This window comes from Pan paniscus, chromosome 17 (assembly GCF_029289425.2).
Source record: "Pan paniscus chromosome 17, NHGRI_mPanPan1-v2.0_pri, whole genome shotgun sequence".
In the NCBI taxonomy this organism is placed as follows: Eukaryota; Metazoa; Chordata; class Mammalia; order Primates; family Hominidae; genus Pan; species Pan paniscus.
The window spans coordinates 70,444,043-70,463,685 of NC_073266.2; the positions used below are offsets into that span (position 1 = coordinate 70,444,043).

General features: G+C 33.8%; 1 protein-coding gene across 5 annotated transcripts in view; it reads left to right on the forward strand.

Annotated features, from left to right (window-relative positions):
* The window catches only part of DCC (DCC netrin 1 receptor), a 1,195,251-nt gene that overhangs the window by 579,413 nt on the left and 596,195 nt on the right, over positions 1 to 19,643 (forward strand). For all 5 annotated transcript variants that reach the window (XM_034943737.3, XM_003827228.5, XM_034943736.3 and 2 more), the window contains 2 exons: positions 7,188 to 7,338; positions 8,716 to 8,852. In XM_034943737.3, the coding sequence (XP_034799628.2) occupies positions 7,188 to 7,338; positions 8,716 to 8,852 (288 nt within the window). The remainder of the gene's footprint in view (positions 1 to 7,187; positions 7,339 to 8,715; positions 8,853 to 19,643) is intronic.

Sequence of the window (19,643 nt, forward strand, 5' to 3'; positions counted from 1 at the left end):
AATCTATAAATGTTTCAACATTTGGAAGATGTGTCTAATACAATGTACCAATCCAAATAACCAGTGATTGATGTGACAGAATCATGCATGGGTAAAAGATCTATTCAAAATACCAGCTAGATCAGTAGATTTTTACATAACATAGCACAAAACGTTTATAAATATGGTGCTAGATTTCACATTACAACTAATTTTCAAAACCCTGCTTATTGAGTTTTGCTGAAGTGTTCAAGGATATCTCTACAATTATGTGAGAAGGCTATCAAAGTACACGTCCCTTTTCCAACTACATGTTTGTTTGAGATCAGATTGTTTCTATGTAATTCGACCAAAACAACATAACAGAACAATGTCAATGCAGAAAGTATTTTTAAATTAAACCAATAATTTTTAAGATTTATAAAAATGGAAAGAACTACCACTATACTCAATAATAATTTTGTTTTGGCCGACATAGGTGTTTTTTTAAAAATATTATTTTTGATGGGGTAAAAATAAATATTTAATGGACTGGGCACAGTGGCTTATGCCCATAATCCCAGCAACTTGGGAGGCTGAGACAGGCAGATTGCTTGAGCTCAAGAGTTTGAGACCAGCCTGGGCAGTCTGGTGAAACCCCGTCTCAAAAAAAAGAAAAAAAAAAAAACAAAAAAATAAAAAATATTGGCTGGACGTAGTGACATGTGCCTGTAGTCCCAGCTATTTGGGAGGCTGAGGTGGAAGATGGCTTGAGCCAGGGAGGTGGAGGTTGCAGTGAGCTGAGATCATGCCACTGCAACCCAGCCTGGGCAACAGAGCGAGACAGACTCTGTTTCAAAAAGAATAAATATTTAATGAACAAATATTTTAAAAATCTGTTTTGATTTTTAGTATGGAATGTATTTGTTGCTATATCCTGTATAACCAAAAGCTAAAGAGCTTCAAGGGGATATTCAATAATTTTCAAAAGCACAAAAGTTCCTGAGACCCAACAGTTTGGGATTCACTGTCTGCATCGTTGTTCTTTGTTGTAATGATTGTAGACTGGTCATCCTCAACTCAGATAACAGATTAAGCTAAAGTAGGTCAATATTTCTATTTAGAAAAAAGTGAAGAGGAAAGAGAGAAAGGAAAGGATAGCAAAGGCAACGTATTGCCATAAGGTGGTTCCACATTTTAAGGCACCCTGTGTAGCCTGAGATCAGTATCACTGTAATGACTGTTTTCTCTTTATTTCCATACCACCCTCTTGCTCTCTGGGAGGATTATCTGTACTGCCACCAGGATAACAAACAGACCAGTTCAAAGAATCAGGTTAACATTTTCTCCCCAATAGGGAAATGCTAAACTAGGCTTGAGTTCAAGTAAAGCATTACTGCTTTTAATCGATTTAGAAAAATAGTTACATAACTTTGTACATTTACGTTCATGAGCATCACATTAAAGAGGTATGCTTTTGTAGATTTTAATACCAAAATTTGACATTAGAAAAAAATCCGTTTTTTCTGCTGGCTTGAATAAAGCTATTGTCAAATATGTTTTCTAGGACCCACGCTTATATTTTTCTCTCAGTTTTATTTTAAAATATGTCATAGATACATATAAGTATATGAAATATATGTGTATCTTAGAGAATAAAATGGAAAATGACCATGTATGTGTCAACCAATTTATGAAATAGAACATTACAAATTTGCATTCTGATACCCTCTCCTGTAATTGAACTATGTTCATTAATTTACTGGAAAAGTCTTTATATTCTATTAGCTGAATAATTGCATTTGGATATGAATAGTGGTGCCCATATAACGAGAACACAAATGATTTTTAATCAGTAATTACTAATTTCATCATGGTTCCATTAAAATCAATTTAGTCAACAAGACTCACAACCTAGAATTTTAAGTTCACATCTCCCAGGGCCTTTTAATCTATTCTTACCGAGCTTAGAGGAAAAATTTTCCTTTGCTCTTAAATATGTGCCTTGAATGTTAGTCATTAACTTTTATAATTGTTTGCTCCTGGTACAATTTCTACACACTTTGCAATACTAGAGTTTAAGATAACTCTGTACTCTAAGAATACTACATGTTATTTTAAAACCTTTAGAAAATACGCAAGAATCCAAAGATGAAAAAACCACCCATAATTCCATCACACAACATTAACCTTGAAAATTGCATCTTTATCCTCCTCATTTAAAAATATAAATATACTTTCTTAATCCTCCTCTCTAAAACTCATATTGTAAATAAAGGAGAAAAATAAGGCAGATATCAAGTTTAATATTTCTGTAGAACATTTCAGCAGTGCAAAAACAAACTAAAAATCAAACTGAAATAACAAAGTTATTTGGTATTTTAAGTTTCTGAGATCTTGGTTTCATTTTTATGTATATATTTCAGTTATTTTTTGCAGCATAATAAACTAAAAAATTTAATGACAAAACAGTAATGATTTATGATTTCTTATGATTCTATAGTTTATATGAACAGTTTCTCTGCTGGTTACACTTGGCCTCACTTATGTGCATTTGGCTGAGAGAGAGGTTTCAAGATGGCCTCACTCACATGCCTGACAGCTAGTGCTGGCTGTTGACTGAGTGCCTCAGTTATTCTCCACGTGACTTTCTGTCTTCCATTTGGCTAGACTTATATGGTAGTGTCAGAGACAGCAATGGCAAAAGCTGTAAGGCCTTTTGAGACTGTGGCTGCAGAGCTCATGCAGCGTGACTTTCACCATAATCTACCAGTCAAAGCAAGATACAATGCCAGGCCTGACTTACAACAAGAGCAAAAGGCATCCCTTTTGGATTAGAGAATATTAAAAAATTTTTTGATCATTAATCTAGCACAAAGTTGTAAAATGTATGAACTACTTACTATTAATGAAAAATTGTGTTCCTTTTGGGGGAACTTTCTTACTATTTGAACTTATCAAATGATATCAAGAAATACCAAACTTATTGGGGAAATAAGATCATGTTTTTCTGGCAAAAGCTGACATTTTCATATAATGAATGTCACAAATTCCAATGCCTATGAAGCTACGATGGTAACAAACATCACTGAAATGAGCCAAGTCAAGATTGGAGTAATCTGGACCATATATGCTCTATCTGAAAATGGAAAAGTCGATGGTTCTTTTATTTTTGGCTGAATAAGTCCAGTGATGCCTGGACCACTGATATTTTAAAACAAAGATTAAATATTGGTAAGTAATTTTGTTAAACAACATGAATCTAAAAGTTACATGGAAAGACAAGAGACCCAGAATAGAGAGCACAATACTGAATAAGAAGAACAAAGTCAAAGGATGGACACCACCTGACTTCAAGACTTACTATAAAGTTACAACAGTCAAGATAGTGTAGTATTGGCAAAATAACAGATCAATGGAACAGAGGAGAGCTCCCTAAAATAGACCCAGACAAATACAGTCAACTGATCTTTGAGCAAAATCAAGTCAGTGGAGAAAAAAATCGCCTTTTCAACAAGTGGTACTGGAACAATAGAATGTCCATATACAAAAAAAAAAAAAAAATCCAGACATACCTTTCACAAAGATTAACTCAAAATGGACCGTAAACCTAAATTCAAACACAAAATTATGAAACTTCTAGAGGATAATGTAGGAAAAAATATAGGTAAGCAAATTTGGCAATGCATTTCTAGGTATAACGTCTAAATAATAATCCATGAAAGGAGAAGTTGATAAGTTGGACTTTATTAAAATTAAAAACTTATCTTCTACAAAAGATACTGTTAAAAGAGTAAAAAACAACCCATAGATTGAAAAAAAATTTGCAAAACACACTTGTGATCAAGGGCTTCAATCCGAAACACACAACAAATTATTAAAAGGAAAGAAATAAATTTAAAAATAGATAAAAGATCTGAACAGACACCTCACCAAGGAATATATAAAAATGGAGAGTAAACATAAGAATATGTTTAACGTCATATGTCATTAGGCAATTGCAACTTAAAACATCTATTATATACCATTACACGTGTATTAGAATGGCTAAAATACAAAAAAAAATGGCAATAGCAAATGCTGACAAGGATGTAGAACTTTTTTTGCTGGTGGCAATGAAAAATTGTACAGCCACTTCAGAGGACAGTTTGGCAGTTTCTCACAAAGCTAAACAGTTTTACCATACAATCTAGCTATTGCATTCCAATATATTTAATTGAGTTGAAAATTTATGTCCTGATAAAAATGTATGCTTGAATGTTTATAGCAGATTTGTTTATAATCACCAAAAACTGGAAGCCACCAAGGTATTCTTCAATAGACGAATGGATAAACTGGTACATCTAGACAATGGATTATTACCCAGCAATAAATATAAGTAACCTATCAAGCCACGAAAATGCATGAAGGAATCTTAAATGTATATTGCTATGAGAAAACCAGTCTGAAAAGGCTACGTACTTTATGATTCTAGTGATATGACATCCTGGAAAAGGTACAACTATAGAAATAGTAAAATGATCAGTGGTTGCCTGGAGTTTGGTAGGGATGGCAGGAGTGTAATGAATAGGTGAAGCTCAGGGATTTTTAGGATGCTGATATTATTCCAAATGATATTTTAATACATATATATGACATGCATTTGTCAAACCCATAGGATTATGAAAAGTAAAGGGTAAACCATAATGTCAGCTATGGACTTCAGTTAATGATAATGTATCAATATTGGTTCATGAATTAAAACAACTATACCACATTAGTGTAAGATGTTTGTAATAGGAGAAACTGCATTGCAAGGGATGGGGACCTGATATATGAGAATAGTCTGAACTATCTCTCTGTTCAACTCTTTGGTAAATAAAAATTTTTAAATAAAATATTAAATAACCATTTTGTGTTGCGTGATTTTGTTTCCTGATAAAGTAAAATAGTTTGAGTGGAAAACCTCAGCTGGGCTTGGTGGCTCACTCCTGTAATCCCAGCACTCTGGGAGGCTTAGGTGGGCAGATCACCTGAGATGAGGAGTTCGAGACCAGCCTGGCCAACATGGTGAAACTCCATCTCTACTAAAAATAGCAAAATGAGCCAGGTGTGGTGGTACATGACTGTAATCCCAGCTATTTGAGAGGCTGAGGCAGGAGAATCCCTTGAACCCAGGAGGTGGAGGTTGCAGTGAGCTGAGATGTCACCACTGCACTCCAGCCTGGGTGACAGAGAGGCTCCATCTCAAAAAATAATAATAATAATAATATAAATAAATAAAAGGAAAAAGTGTCCCTTCCATGAGTAAATTAGTAGCATCTTTGATAGGTCCTAGGTAATTTTTTTTTCTTTTTTAGCTAGAAGATTAAGTAGATCTTGATGTTTTTCACAGGGGATATTGTAGAACAGCATTGTATAGTGTAAGTTGTAGAAACATTTCTACTGAGGAGCAGATGGTGAAAGTAAAATATTCAAATGCATAGGCCTCTAATATCAAGGCAACTATTTGTAAATACATATTTTGGGAACTTTCCTGTTCAGGAAATTTATTGTTAAGCAGTATTGTCTTTCAAACCATATTTGCGAGATTTGAAAAGTCACTTTGAAGAAAGGAAATGAAGCATACCATCAGCAATTTTCAAAAGTTCTGAGACATTTTTCTACAATATTGATATAATAAAGATGAACACATTTGGAAAATGCTCTCAATATTTTCATTGTGAAGAGTATTTATTTTTGTTGCTGGAACAACCAGAAGCAAATGTGGGAAGACTGAGAAAGTGTGAAATTTTATTTCTCCACGCAAAGAATACTTTAGATAACAATTACTGTCCCAACTACTAGCTTGAGAACTGGTGTCCTTTTTATTACACTGTGATCTACCTGTGTGGAGTTGGGTCAGGCTAATGAAGACTAAAGATAATGTCAAATATGTCCTGTGTCCCCTCCCACTTTATATTCTCTTTGACCACCAGCAGCTCATGCTATGACCCGATTGGGTCTGTTCTCCCTCAGCGATTCTCCTCACCCCGATCCTAGTTTAAAAGATTTCATTGCCTCATTTTCTTTGCATCCAGATTTTGCTTTGAGTCTGCAAAATGACAGATTATTGGCTAATCCCACTGAATGAATTAGGTTGAAGATGGCTTCAATTAAGTCTTCCTCAGGAGATGCGGATTTTAATGGGTACTTGAAAACACAGCATCTTGTCTCAAATAAACTTTGAGTGACATAATTTTAGTCAACAGGTCTGGTCAGAGGATGTTGCCGTGGGTAGAACACCCTCCTCCAAGGACTGGTTTTGGTGTGTCCCCAGGCATTATCGGTAGAGCTTATATAGGAAGGTAAATAGAAGCTCTTAACTGTCAGCAAGCCTACTTGAGCATTGCATTTGGGGCTTAGAACTTCGTGAATTTTTTGCTTATTCCACCTGATATAATCTTAGCAACTTTGGATGAAATGCATTTAAGGATTGAATCAAAAGACTTCCTAAGTCGCATAAAGACTGTTTCAGTTATCTGCTAGTAAAAGTGAATAGTGTTCCATATATAGAACTAGTAAATGCATCAGATGAAGTAGAAGGATGCAGAGCCCTTCATTGACCCAGGGTTTCAGCTCTAGGGGCAAACTCACTCTTTGAAATGTTGTTAAAATTAAAAATAAAAAGCCAGACACAGACTAGTTATAAAATAAACCAACTTCAGTTATATAAATCTGACTTCCTTTTCTAAGAAAGCAGTTATTTTCTCAGCACCTGTGTATTCTACTCCTCAGTACCTATATGCTATTTAATACAATTTGAATATGTCAATTCTAATATATTTGTTTCTCTTATTTTCCCAGCCACAGAAGCAATAAACAATGTAGAAGAAAGTAGAATCGATATTGGTGGTAGGCAAACTGAACATATCAATAAGTTTTGGACAATAACATTTAGAAAAGCTATTGACATTTTTCTGTTCTCTAATGCTGATAAGTAAACAATTCCTGCTTACTTATGGGTAGCCTCAGATACATGAATAGCCTCAAGCTGATGCCCTATACCATGATGTCATCAACAGCTAAGAATATTTCAATATCATAATCCTATACACTTGGGATGAAAAAAACTATTTTAGGAGTTTACAAATTTCATTGGCATCTTTCCATTTTTCTTTCCATCTTTTGTTAGAAAAAAAATCAAAATATATCATTTATCTTTGCAATGTTTTTCATATATCATATGATACTGTGTTTTCCCCTCATAGATCCAGGACTGCATAGACAGCTGTATTTTCTGCAAAGACCATCCAATGTAGTAGCCATTGAAGGAAAAGATGCTGTCCTGGAATGTTGTGTTTCTGGCTATCCTCCGCCAAGTTTTACATGGTTACGAGGCGAGGAAGTCATCCAACTCAGGTATTTCACATTTAAGACTTTTTTGTAAAGTGTACTTTTGTATGGTATATGCTGCTATTTATATTTCTCTAATTTGATGTAAGTACCTACAGTACTAGGGTTTTTCATAATAATTGAATATTTTTCCACATTTCTTGGCATGATACAGTTATATGAAAGATATTTAGCCACTGGGATGAGAAGATGAGGAAAAGATCAAAATCCATGAGATCAATTCTGAAAGGAAACTGAGGAAGTCAGGGCTGCCTTTGAGATGGTCCTGCCCAAAGAGTCTTCAGCAGAGAAATTTTGGTGGATTCCATTATAAGAAAGTGGTATATAGAGAGGTTTGATCCTTAATATTCTGTGTCACACACAAAAGATAACTATGTGAAGTGATATGATCATCAGTTCAATTGTGATAATCATTTCACAATGTATACATATACCAAAACATTACAGTCTACACTGTTATTATATGCAATTTTTGTCAACTGTACTTCAATAAAGCTAAGGGGAAAAATGAAACTAAATTTTTCTGAGTTCAAATATGTAGCATGTCATTATATAGTTTGAGCAATTTTTTTAGCTTCAACTATATCGCTCATATTCCCAGCTATAACAAATATTTAAGGGAAGACAGAATAACTTGGCTGGCTTTGAATTGCTGGAACATTAATATTAAGATACAGTTAGAAAGTAAACTCTCAATAGAATGGAATACTTAGTCTTTCTGATGAAATGGATCTTACTTAATTTCATTGATTTTTGAGGACTGGTATTCTCCTTTTTAACATACTTATTTTTAAAGAGAAGGTAAGTCCATCAATCATAAATTAATCTTTAAATTTCATTTACCTTAAATATTTAGATAACAACAAGGCATGGCATATGATATTACAATATTTTTGAGAACATTAGAACACACAAGAAATCCAGTTACCATTTCAGCACATCAAGGTGTGTTCTGTGCGTATAGCCAAGCACTCTTAGTGCAGTATCAAATATGGTTTTGTACAAAGGTCACTAAATTGGATTTCAGGACACAGGACATTGATTTTCACTTCAGAGTACCACTTCTCTAGACCTCGAGGTTCTCAAATCCAAAATGAGAGATTTGGACTAGATTATCTATCTTTTTTTTTTTTTAGCACTAAAGTTACTTCCAAGTTTAATCTGCTTCATTTATTTGATCGCTACACACAATCTTCCAATGGGAGTAGTTTACCTTGAGTGAATTTTTGGATCAATAAGTGAGACTTTAATCAAGCCCTTATGATACACAGTTTCTTTCCAGTGTCTTAATTTGAGCTTTGGTGGAGGTCATTTAAAGCTCTGAGTATCTTGCTTAATATATACATATGTTAATTTACTCTGCACCTACCCTATGTCTTGCAGGTCTAAAAAGTATTCTTTATTGGGTGGAAGCAACTTGCTTATCTCCAACGTGACAGATGATGACAGTGGAATGTATACCTGTGTTGTCACATATAAAAATGAGAATATTAGTGCCTCTGCAGAGCTCACAGTCTTGGGTAAGTTAGTGGCTGGAGATGAGTTTATATTGTACTTTTCAAAGTATATCACTGCGACATTTTAATGCTCATCACTGAATTGATTTCTATGTTTATTAGTGTGAAATTGCAAAGTCCCAATACTCCACACATGTCCTTGCTTTGCTCTGATTAATTGCATAGGGGTTATATGCAATGTTTGAATACTTATTAATTAAAATCCAGATATATTATGCTTTAGTCTAATTATTCCAGTGATACAGCTGAAAAGTACCAAAAATTATTAATGGCAGATGTGTTGAATAATAAATATGATATTCCAAAATATCTGGGAAAATAAATGAAGGAAAATTGTACAAAATATTTATCCTTGAGGGGAAAAAGGCAGATGTTATTTGAGATGACAGGGTTTCTGACATTAGATTCAGTATGTTGGTAAGATTGTTTTATTAACATGGGAATACTGTGAGTGTTGAAAGTGAACCATTAAAATAAGGTATATGTAAGGAAAAGTTGCATAGCAAGAATATAATTTAAAGATATTTAAGGAGCATTGAGGGGTTCATTATATTCCAAAAGGCAGGGTTACCCATGTGCCATTGCAAACGAATAATTCTTATACATGGCAGATATTCAGACAAACACATATTTTTATCAATTACTCCAGATTTATTTTAACCAGTTTTATTTGAATTATGTAGTTTGGAGAAAGTGCCTTAACATCTGGATTTCAGTTGCTTTTTTTCTGTAACAACAACCAAACATTGAATCTTAGGAATTTTTCCTCTGGAATAAATCTTTTTGCCTTTTAAAGAATCTCAGAAAAATCATAGTCTATTTAAAAGTTATTAAGTAAAAATGAAAATATATCATATGCTGATTATATTTGCTAAGTTATACCATGATATTATTCCATCCATTTTGCTTTTTGTCTTCAAAGGTTATTCAGAAAACACTTTCATCTGTGGACATGGTAATAATGTATATCATGGGTTAGATAATGACGTTGCTTGTTCTTTGATCAAATCATAAACATTAAACCAGGAATGGGCAAAAGACTTAAACTCTGGATTTAGAGGTAGTATTATACCAACTAAAATATTAGCTGCCTTTAAAATGGCACAGTTTAATTGAGTCATATTTCATATTTTAGTGAAACAAAGAATAGAGAACTTTCACATTTGTAGTATCAAAATTCAGTAACACAAAATGGTTATGATGGAAATTGTATTGTGCTGTATATTACTGATTATAAGGCAGATTTGGTTATGGAATACGCTAGAATTTACACTGGTCATAGGTAAACCATTACTTGCATGAGGTCAAATTTTATTTCAAATTAATGCACATTATTTTGACATGTAATGGTTCGTTGATATCTGAGATAAACATATGCAAATACTGATTTCTGGGGATAAACTAAATTAGCCTATATATATATACACACACACATACATATGTGTGTATATATACATATACATATATACACACATATATGTATACATAAACATATATATGGATATGTACACATATATATGGATATATATACATATATGGATATATATTTTGTAATTTACACAATTCACAAAGAAAAAATGCCAGTATGAGTATGCCAATACATATATATACACATATATGCACACATATATGTGTATATATACGTATATATGTGTATATATACGTATATATGTGTATATATACGTATATATGTGTATATACGTATATATGTGTATATACATATATATGTGTATATATACGTATATATAGGTTTATATGTACATATACACATATATGCACATATATACATATATGTGTGTATATATGTATTGGCATACTCATACTGGCATTTTTTCTTTGTGAATTGTGTAAATTACAAAACAGATGCTGTTTGATACATATAAAACTATCCAAAGATGCACAAGAAAATATTTAATAATTATTTCCACTACAGGCAGTGCATTTCTATACCTCTGAAGTGAATACTTTTGGTATCTTGGCATGTTTTATTCCATAAACTTCTCATATTTCATTGATGCACATATGCCCACATAAAGTTTGGTAGTGGTATGACACTTGGATGCTTCTTTGATTTTTCCTTAGGCCAGATGATTAGTCTCTATTACAATACCTCTAGTGAACCTTGACTAGTGTTATTATGTAAAAAATATTGAAAATAAGCATCCAAAAAATGCTCCACATTACTAATCATTAGAGAAATGTGAATGAAAACCACAATGAGAACCACCATCTCACACCAGTCAGAATGTCTATTACTAAAAGGTCAAAAAATAACAGATATTGGCGGGGTTGTGGAGAAAAGAGAAGGAGAATGTTTATACACTGCTTGTGGGAATGTGACTTAGTTCAGCCATTGTGGAAAGCAGTGTGGTGATTCTTCAAATAACTTAAAGTAGAATTACTATTTGACCCAACAATCCTGTTATTAGGTATATACTCAACGGAATGTAAATCATTCTACCATAAAGATACATACATGCGTATGTTCATTGCAGCACTGTTCACAATAGTAAAGGTATGGAATCAACGTAAATGCCAATCAGTGGTAGACTGAATAAAGAAAATATGGTAAATATACACCATGGAATACTATGCAGCCAGATAAATAACAAGATCATGGCCTTTGCTGCAACATGGATGGAGCCATTATCTTAAGTAAACTAATACAGGAGCAGAAGATCAAATATGGCATTTTCCTATTTATAAGTGGAAGCTAAACATTGAGTACACATGGACACAAAGATGTAAAGTGTGTCCTTATGTACTTGATGTTTAGTTTCCAATGTGGGACACTGGGGCCTACTGAGAGTGGAGGGTGGGAGAAGGAAGAGAACCAAAAAACTATCGAGCACTATGCTTATCACCTGGATGACAAAATAATCTGTACACCAAGCCCCAGTGAGATGCAACTTATCTATATAACAAACCTGTACTTGTACCTCTGAATCTAAAATAAAAGTTAAAAAAATTGACAACATAAATTAACATAATATAATACAGTTAATATGCATTAATAATTTAATCTATGTGTACACATGTATGTAAAACATGTACATATGCACACATGTGCGTGCATATTTATATGTGTATATATGTACATATATGTGGATAGATATACACATAGATATATTAGAAACAGCATTTACTGAGTTCAAACCATGTGAGACAGTTATTTGTTACAGTATCCTCTGTGGGAAGTACGTAGGTCGAGCCCATTAGATAACAACCCTCTTGCCTTCTGTACTTCTGTACCAAGTGAGAAACAAGAACAGCAGTAAGGCATAGGGTAAGTCAAACATCACCTTAATTTGTTGAAGAAGCTGCCATTGAGCATGGTTTGCATCTGCATGGGAGGCACATGCCCATCTGGACATGGGCAGTGTCTATATTGGCAGGATGTCACTCAGGTGTCAGCTTGTCTCACTGCTTGGTGGCTGGTGGCAATGGAGAGCACTTGCTCTCTTTGGTCAGGCCTGTTCCCAAGAGAGAATTGTAGGTGAAAGGAGTCTCTTCAAACTTCCAGGCTCAGTAAGTTATCTGTCATGTATCCTGATCCAGGCTCCCCTCAAACCAAGAAAAAGTGGGTACTGGGGAGTGGTGAGGTCAGAAGTCATTCCCTCGAGGAGCTGCCTCTCTAGGGAAGAAAATATCAGTATTGAGGCAGAAGTATTGAACATCCACACCCCAACCTTAGGTGTTACTTTCAATCCCGTTTTACAAACAAAGGCATTTTAGCACAGAAAGATAAGTGGCTATCCCAAGGGAGGATCCAGATCCAAATCCAGGCATCCGACCAAAGATATGGTCGGATATCCCCCACATATCTTAGGCATATGCTTTACTATCTGCCCTGTCCGCTCCACACATTCTTATTCATCGTTTTTTATTATTTATTTTTAATCTTACTGAAACAGCTATAAAAAGAAGCAGGTTTATGTGATGTAAATAAGAACAATCTGAAATTTTAGTTTGGTTAATAATTAGTCACTTACATAAAATAAAATACGTGACCGTAATGTAATGATCTTGACAAAGCTGAAAGGCTGACAGGGGAGCAGGGAAGAAAGGAATACAAGCTGTTCTTTGAAAATGAGGTTAAAACAACTGCCATACTTCGAATCTGTAGACACAGAGGCAGGTGAAAAGTGTACTCAGTATCGGGTATTGCTTATTTTTTTTACTGTAACTTCTTGTTTATTCAAAGTGGTGTGCCGTTTGTATAATCAGAAAAATAAATGTGGAGGTATAAAAGTTGACATGTTTATGGTTTAAAAATGAGATAAATAAAAATGTTAAAACTCAGAAAATATTGAGATTATGCTAACATACACATCATCCAAAGACCTGGACTTTGCAAACACACACGCACACACACACACACACACACACTCACGTTTGTTTTCTCCATATAAGTGAAATGTATGCTATATTGTATCCTCATTTTCACTTCAGGATAAATCATGGCATCTTTCTTTGTGTGTGCCTGTGCACATGTCTATGTTCTCCAGTTCTAAATTTTTTTCCTTTTTGAGACAGGGTCTTGCTCTGTTGTGGCCTTGAGTTCGTGGGGTCAGAGGATCATCCATTCTCAGCCTCCCAAGTATCTAGGACCAAATTTGGCTATTTATTTTTTGTTTCTTTTTTTCTTCTTTTTTGTAGAGACAGGGTCTGGTTATATTGCCCAGGCTGATCTCAAACTCCTGGGCTGAAGTGATCCTGCCACCTTGGCCTCCCAAGGTTCTGGGATTACAGGCATGAGCCATTGCACCCAACCTTCAGCTTTATATTGTGGAACATTATCATGTTTCTTAGTTTTAATTAAGCGAGGTGTGGTGGCTTGCACCTGTAGTCCCAGCTACTCAGGAATCTGAAGGAAAGGATCTCTTGAGCCTAGGAGCTCTAGTCCATCCTGGGGAACATAGCAAGATCCTGTATCTACAAAAACAAAAACAACCCACTAAGTTAATTATCCTTAAGTATCTTTGTCATTTATTTGCTCATATCTGAGGGAAAAGTATCCCAGAAATACTTAAACCCTCACTGGCAGAGCAAAACTTTGCCTCCCTTCAGAGTGTATTTTCCCCCACAATTTTGAATATCTAAACATTTTATAAAATGGAGTCTCCTTGTAAGTATTTATATTCCTATTAAATTAAGATTTCATTTTATAGTTTTCTTGGACATTTGCATTTTACATTTTGTGAATTTGCTGTCTTTTTTGACCTTCATACATTTATTGAAACATTTATCCTTATTTTATTGATTATAGGAACTCTTTATATAAGAATAGTATTGACTATGTTGTGTATGCCTTTGCATTTTTACATTTTGCATATGGCACCAAATCTTTTTCTTCATGATTGCTAGCATTGTCATTAGACTTACATTTTTATTCTATGAACCGTGCTATCTCTAAAAATCTGGTTATGGATTACATGTTGAATGTTTAAATTAGAAGCATGATTAATTTCTAAAAATAGTGATATGTTTATATTTTGAGTTTTCATGGTCTTGGTGCTTTTTGTCTGTTTTTAAGGAATTTTTTTGGTAATTGGACATATTTTAAAGGTCTCTCATGGACTTTATATCATTTATAACTACTCTAGAAGGCATAATTTACTTCAGGATTTGGTTGATATGCTGTTTTAATTATTCTAAAAGGCTCCAAAAATGAATATTTGTATAATGTTTGAAATAATCTTTGACTACTCTGATATAAAGTTAGGATTATCCTGCAGGACTGAGTTTATATGAACAATTGAATTTATTGCCTTCTTAAAATGGATGATAAGAAAATAACTTTATTATCAATGTTATTTAAATTTACCTTTCATAATTTTTAAGAATTTAATCATATTTGTATTCTTCATAAGATAAAATCCCACAAGAAATCCAAGCTTCTGCTTATAAAACTTTAATCACACATTTTATTAGACTCTTGTTTTGCCTTTCAACTTGCAGTCCTTTCTTGTACTTCACTGTCTGTGAATGTGAACCTTCATGAACTAACAGACTTTTCAAGTAGAATATCATTTTATAGACTAGAAGAAAAGACATTTTGTTGCCCTCCTCAGTAATTTTACAGAGTGAATATACATTAAATATAATTTGAAGCTTAGCATTTTGTTTCCTTCTTATAAAATAAAAATGGAAAATTCCATAATCATTAAGCTTTTTGGAGATATCTTTATTAGACAAGATTAATGACAACCTTATTTATAATAAATAAAATATAAATAAGTTTATAGATATTTTCTTTATCATAGCCATTTATGGTAGCATTTCTGACTTACAGTAACCATCGATAAAGTATTGGTGGACACCTTTTGGGTACAAGGATTGCACTAGGTTCTGGGAAGACTACAGAAACATCTGAAACCTGGCTTCAGTGGGCTTCATATAATTACAATTCATAAAATCAGTTGGCCTAATACCATCTGAATAAACTTTTATTTAAAAAAAGAACGAAAACGTTATATGTAAACAGGGACTCTGGGAAGATGTGAAGAGTTGGTAGTTTCCACTCTCATAGAAAACAAAGCCCGAAGCGGCAGGGGTGGGAGGAGTCCTAAAGAAGAAAATGTGGAAGGAGGCTCTTGGAATATTGTTGTCAACTTTTTAATTTAATTTTAGCCATGACTACTTGTATTATTTATTTTAAAATCTAACTTTTATAAAAGAAGTCAAAAGTGGTATTTTTCCATTCTTATGTTCAATACGTCCAGCTTTCTGGCTCAAGGATTTTAATCTGACTATAATTGTGAACATATCCTTTTCTGTATCTGCCCATCCCCAACTTTTACACAGCTCCACACAGGAAGAAAGACAGCCCTCCATAAATGTTCTAGAGATTTGCCACTGCTTTGGGTCTAGATTGATCCCATGTCTGAATCAGTGCAGAAATGCATAATTTAAAAAGTGATTTGATCTTTTACAAAGTGCCAGGCTTTGGACACACCTTGTGTACTGTCCTTACACACACAGGTGGAGATGAGTGGGAACTTTACTGAGGATGGTCTCTTCAGTAGGAGCCATTAAGTGGAACATCAGTGAGAAAATAAAAATATCTTTGAACTTTCCAGAAATGGTTCTAGAATTCCCTTTAAAGCAGTTGTGTAGCAACACAAAAAACTTGTAATTGCCCTCTAGGAATGTGTTAAGTAGGGTTCTCTCTATAGAGCTGAGCGTGTCCACCTTGCGCAGATGTGTTCAATAAGCCTGAAGATGATAGACTCAGAATATTTATATATAGATATAGATATACATACACACATATATTTTTGTATATGTGCATACATATACATAAACATAGTATATACATATATATGCAATACATGCATTTACTCTCTATTTCTAAAGTTTCCCTTTAAACTTATTATTTTCTTTCAAATGCATATGATTATCTCAACCATTAAATGAGGTTCTGATTCTGCAAATACATAATAGACTAAGCTATTCAGAAAGGTCTAGAAAAATCATCTTAAAAGTGATTTAAGAAGAGGCCAAATAAAGATATATGGGTGAAGTTAAACACCCCTGTTAAACATTACTGTTTTGTAAGATAGCTGGAAAAGTCCACCTTAATAGCTCATTGCTCAAAATGCTTTAGAAATTTTGAAACATATGGCTGGATATACGGTGAACTAATGAATATAGTTTCTAGTCCTAGATATGCAGCTCAACCACAGTGTGAGTAGAAAACTAGCAACCAACTGTTGAGTGCCTCTTTTGTACTAAGCATTCCGCCAAGTAGTCTTTGGGCATAAGAAGATACGACACAGATACAGGCCTCAAGGATAGGTAGGGAAAAAGACAAGAAGCAGGCAATTGCTAACAAGGCCAAAGAGCTGCTGAGAAAGAGGAAGACAAGGGGCCCTGAATAAAGAATGCAACAAAGATGAGAGAATGGGGGAGGGAGTGTTGAGGGGAGAGTATCTGACAGGAGGTAGTAAATGTGCAAAGGTCTGGAAATAAGCGGGATGGGGAATGGGAAGTGAATTATGTGACTAAAGATTGTGGGTACAAAGGAATCTGATGCTTGATGGGAGAATCCATATAGGTCTTGAGTATTTTGCTCATGTGGTTAGATTTATCTTAAGGGCAATGGAAACATAGGGAAAGATTTCTGATTGTGGCTTGTGAGCTATTTAATCTTAGCCAGCTATGTAAACCTCTAATCTTCAATTCCTTCATTATTTTCTTCATATTTGTAGAGCTTTAGGAGCTACAAGTGCAGTTTTGTTACCTGGATATTTCCCATCATGGTGAAGTCTGGGCTTTTAGTATAACATCACCTGGATAGTGTACATCGCACCTATTAAGTAATTTCTTATTCGTTTGTAAAACAATGCTAATTACTTTATCATAGGATTTGGTGTCCGTTTGAGTGTGAAAAGTAGAGGAGAGAGATTCCAGAATAATCAGGCACAGCTTTGGGTGTTCTGGGAAATAAAGTAATATAAGATACCCTCCTAGCCTTCATGAGAAGCCTAAAGCCAGTTGGAAAGATTAAGCTAGCTAAACAAACCAAGACATCCCAAATGTCACAAATATTAAAATATTCTATGTACGTTTTCATATCCAATTATCATTATCTATAAAATGTACATAACAGCAACTAGTCCCTACGTAGTTCTCATGAATTATGGCGCGATTGATATAACAATATCTAGTGATCAATATAACAATATCTAGTGATACATTGAAATTTCTTTGGCAGTAATCTCTAGAAACATAGACATCCCTCTGTGGGAAAAAGATGATGTCCATTTGTGATGTGTTTTATGTATTTCACTTTTTTCTGTGCTTCTACACCTTGCTGTTCATGCTTTCTTCACAGCTAGACAGGGAGAAACTTAAAAACAGAAGCCATGTCTTCTACATTTGGATCACTCAAACCCTTAGATTTTTATCTATGTTATCTGAGTTTTAAGCATAAGAAATGCAATTGAATGTGCATAAAATATAAATTATCTAACTTCCTATCGAAATGTTTTATAAGCTTTCCATTGAGATTCATGATTTTTTCATTGACCACTGCAATGGACAGAATTATGTCCTTTCGAAATTCATATGTTGAAATCCTAACCCCCAATGTGACTGTATTTGGAGAAAGGCCTTTCTTTAAATGAGTAACTAAAATTAAATGATGTCATAATGAGGGGATGCCTATCCAATAGGAATAATGCCCTTTTAAGAAGAAGAGTTACTGGAGCACTCTCTCCACCCTTACACAGAGAGAAAAGGCCGTGTGAGAACAGAGAAGGTGTTGTCTGGAAGCCAGGGAGAGGACCCTTACTAGAAGCCAACTTTGCTGGTACCTTGATCTTGAACTTCCTAATCTCCAGAGCTATAAGAAAGTGCATTTGTGTGTCTAAGCCACCCAGTCTGTTGTATTTTGTTATGGCAGTCTAAGAAGACTAACACAACTACAGAAAAAGTAGATGCTGTATGCGTTACAGAACAATCACTAAAAATAGAACAACTGCTAAAAAGATTCTTTGGTCTTTTTTATCAAAAATGAGCAACAATGAAGACTTATATTATCAACATTGCTTACATATTGGTAGCACAAATAATCTTAGATTTCTAGGAGTGTAAAAAATTCCCATTTACAATAGCAGTGGATCAAAAATAATTTCTCATTTACATAATATGTCTTGTGTAGTTCTTAGATCCTTATAAATTTGATGTCCTTTCATCTTATTTTTGTTTGCTATCATCCCTTTATTTAATAATTACTAAGTGTAAGGTATGATATATATTTTAGGTCTTATATTTATAAATGACCTATATCAATTTTAATAGTAAATATATCATTAACTGTGATGAAATTGTATTCTTTTTTAAATCATTTCTCAGATATGCTCTATGAATTCAATTTACTACAAACAAGCATGTATATCTTCACACACCATCAATTCAGATTTGTTTGGAAATGGAAGAAAACATATACTTCAAAATTGATATGGCTTTTTTCCTTTTATTTTTTGCATAGGCTTTAATTTTATTTTTTACTGAATAATATGTGATATTAGCTGCTATTTTTTGAGCATGTATTATTGGCCAAATTTTACCTATCCATTTGTTTGAGGTTAGTGGCTCATCTACCTCAGACTTGGGTATTCAGTCTCTTCCTACTTTAGCTTGCTGGTAGATCAACCATGTTGAGTTTTAGGTTTAGGCTCTTTGCCATAAATGGGAACTAGTTATAATAAAATATGTTAAGATAATATTTATCTTTTTATTGCAATGTGTAATTCTTATTTTGAATGGAGTTCTTTTGAATTTACAACATCATTGCCTCTGCCTATGTAGCAGTCCTTAAATTTTACATATATCTGTAATTGCCCTTATTAACAGGACTCCTCAGTCATATACATTTAATGATAATAGTCATAAAAGAAGTGCCTTAGGTACGTTTGTATTGATTATCCTCTACAATGTAATTACCAAATGAATCATACTGAAATGAGTTAAGAGAGTTTTTTGTATGTAGGGTTTTGATCCTAAATGTAGGATACAGGTGTGTAATATAAGGCAGAATTAAATCAAGAAAACGATTAAATCCCACCTATTAGGTTCTTCTTCCCATTGCTATGCAGATTACTTATCTTAGTTATTTTCCTCAGCTGAAACTCTGGTTGTCAAAAGGTATGCAAAATTATGTGCAAAATATGTTTAAAAGATTCTGTTGAATATTTATATGAATTAGAAGAAGAGACAATGTAAGTTCAGACTGTTTGTTGGTAGCAAAATCATTCGTTATTTCAGTTGGGAGTTAGAACTGGTAAT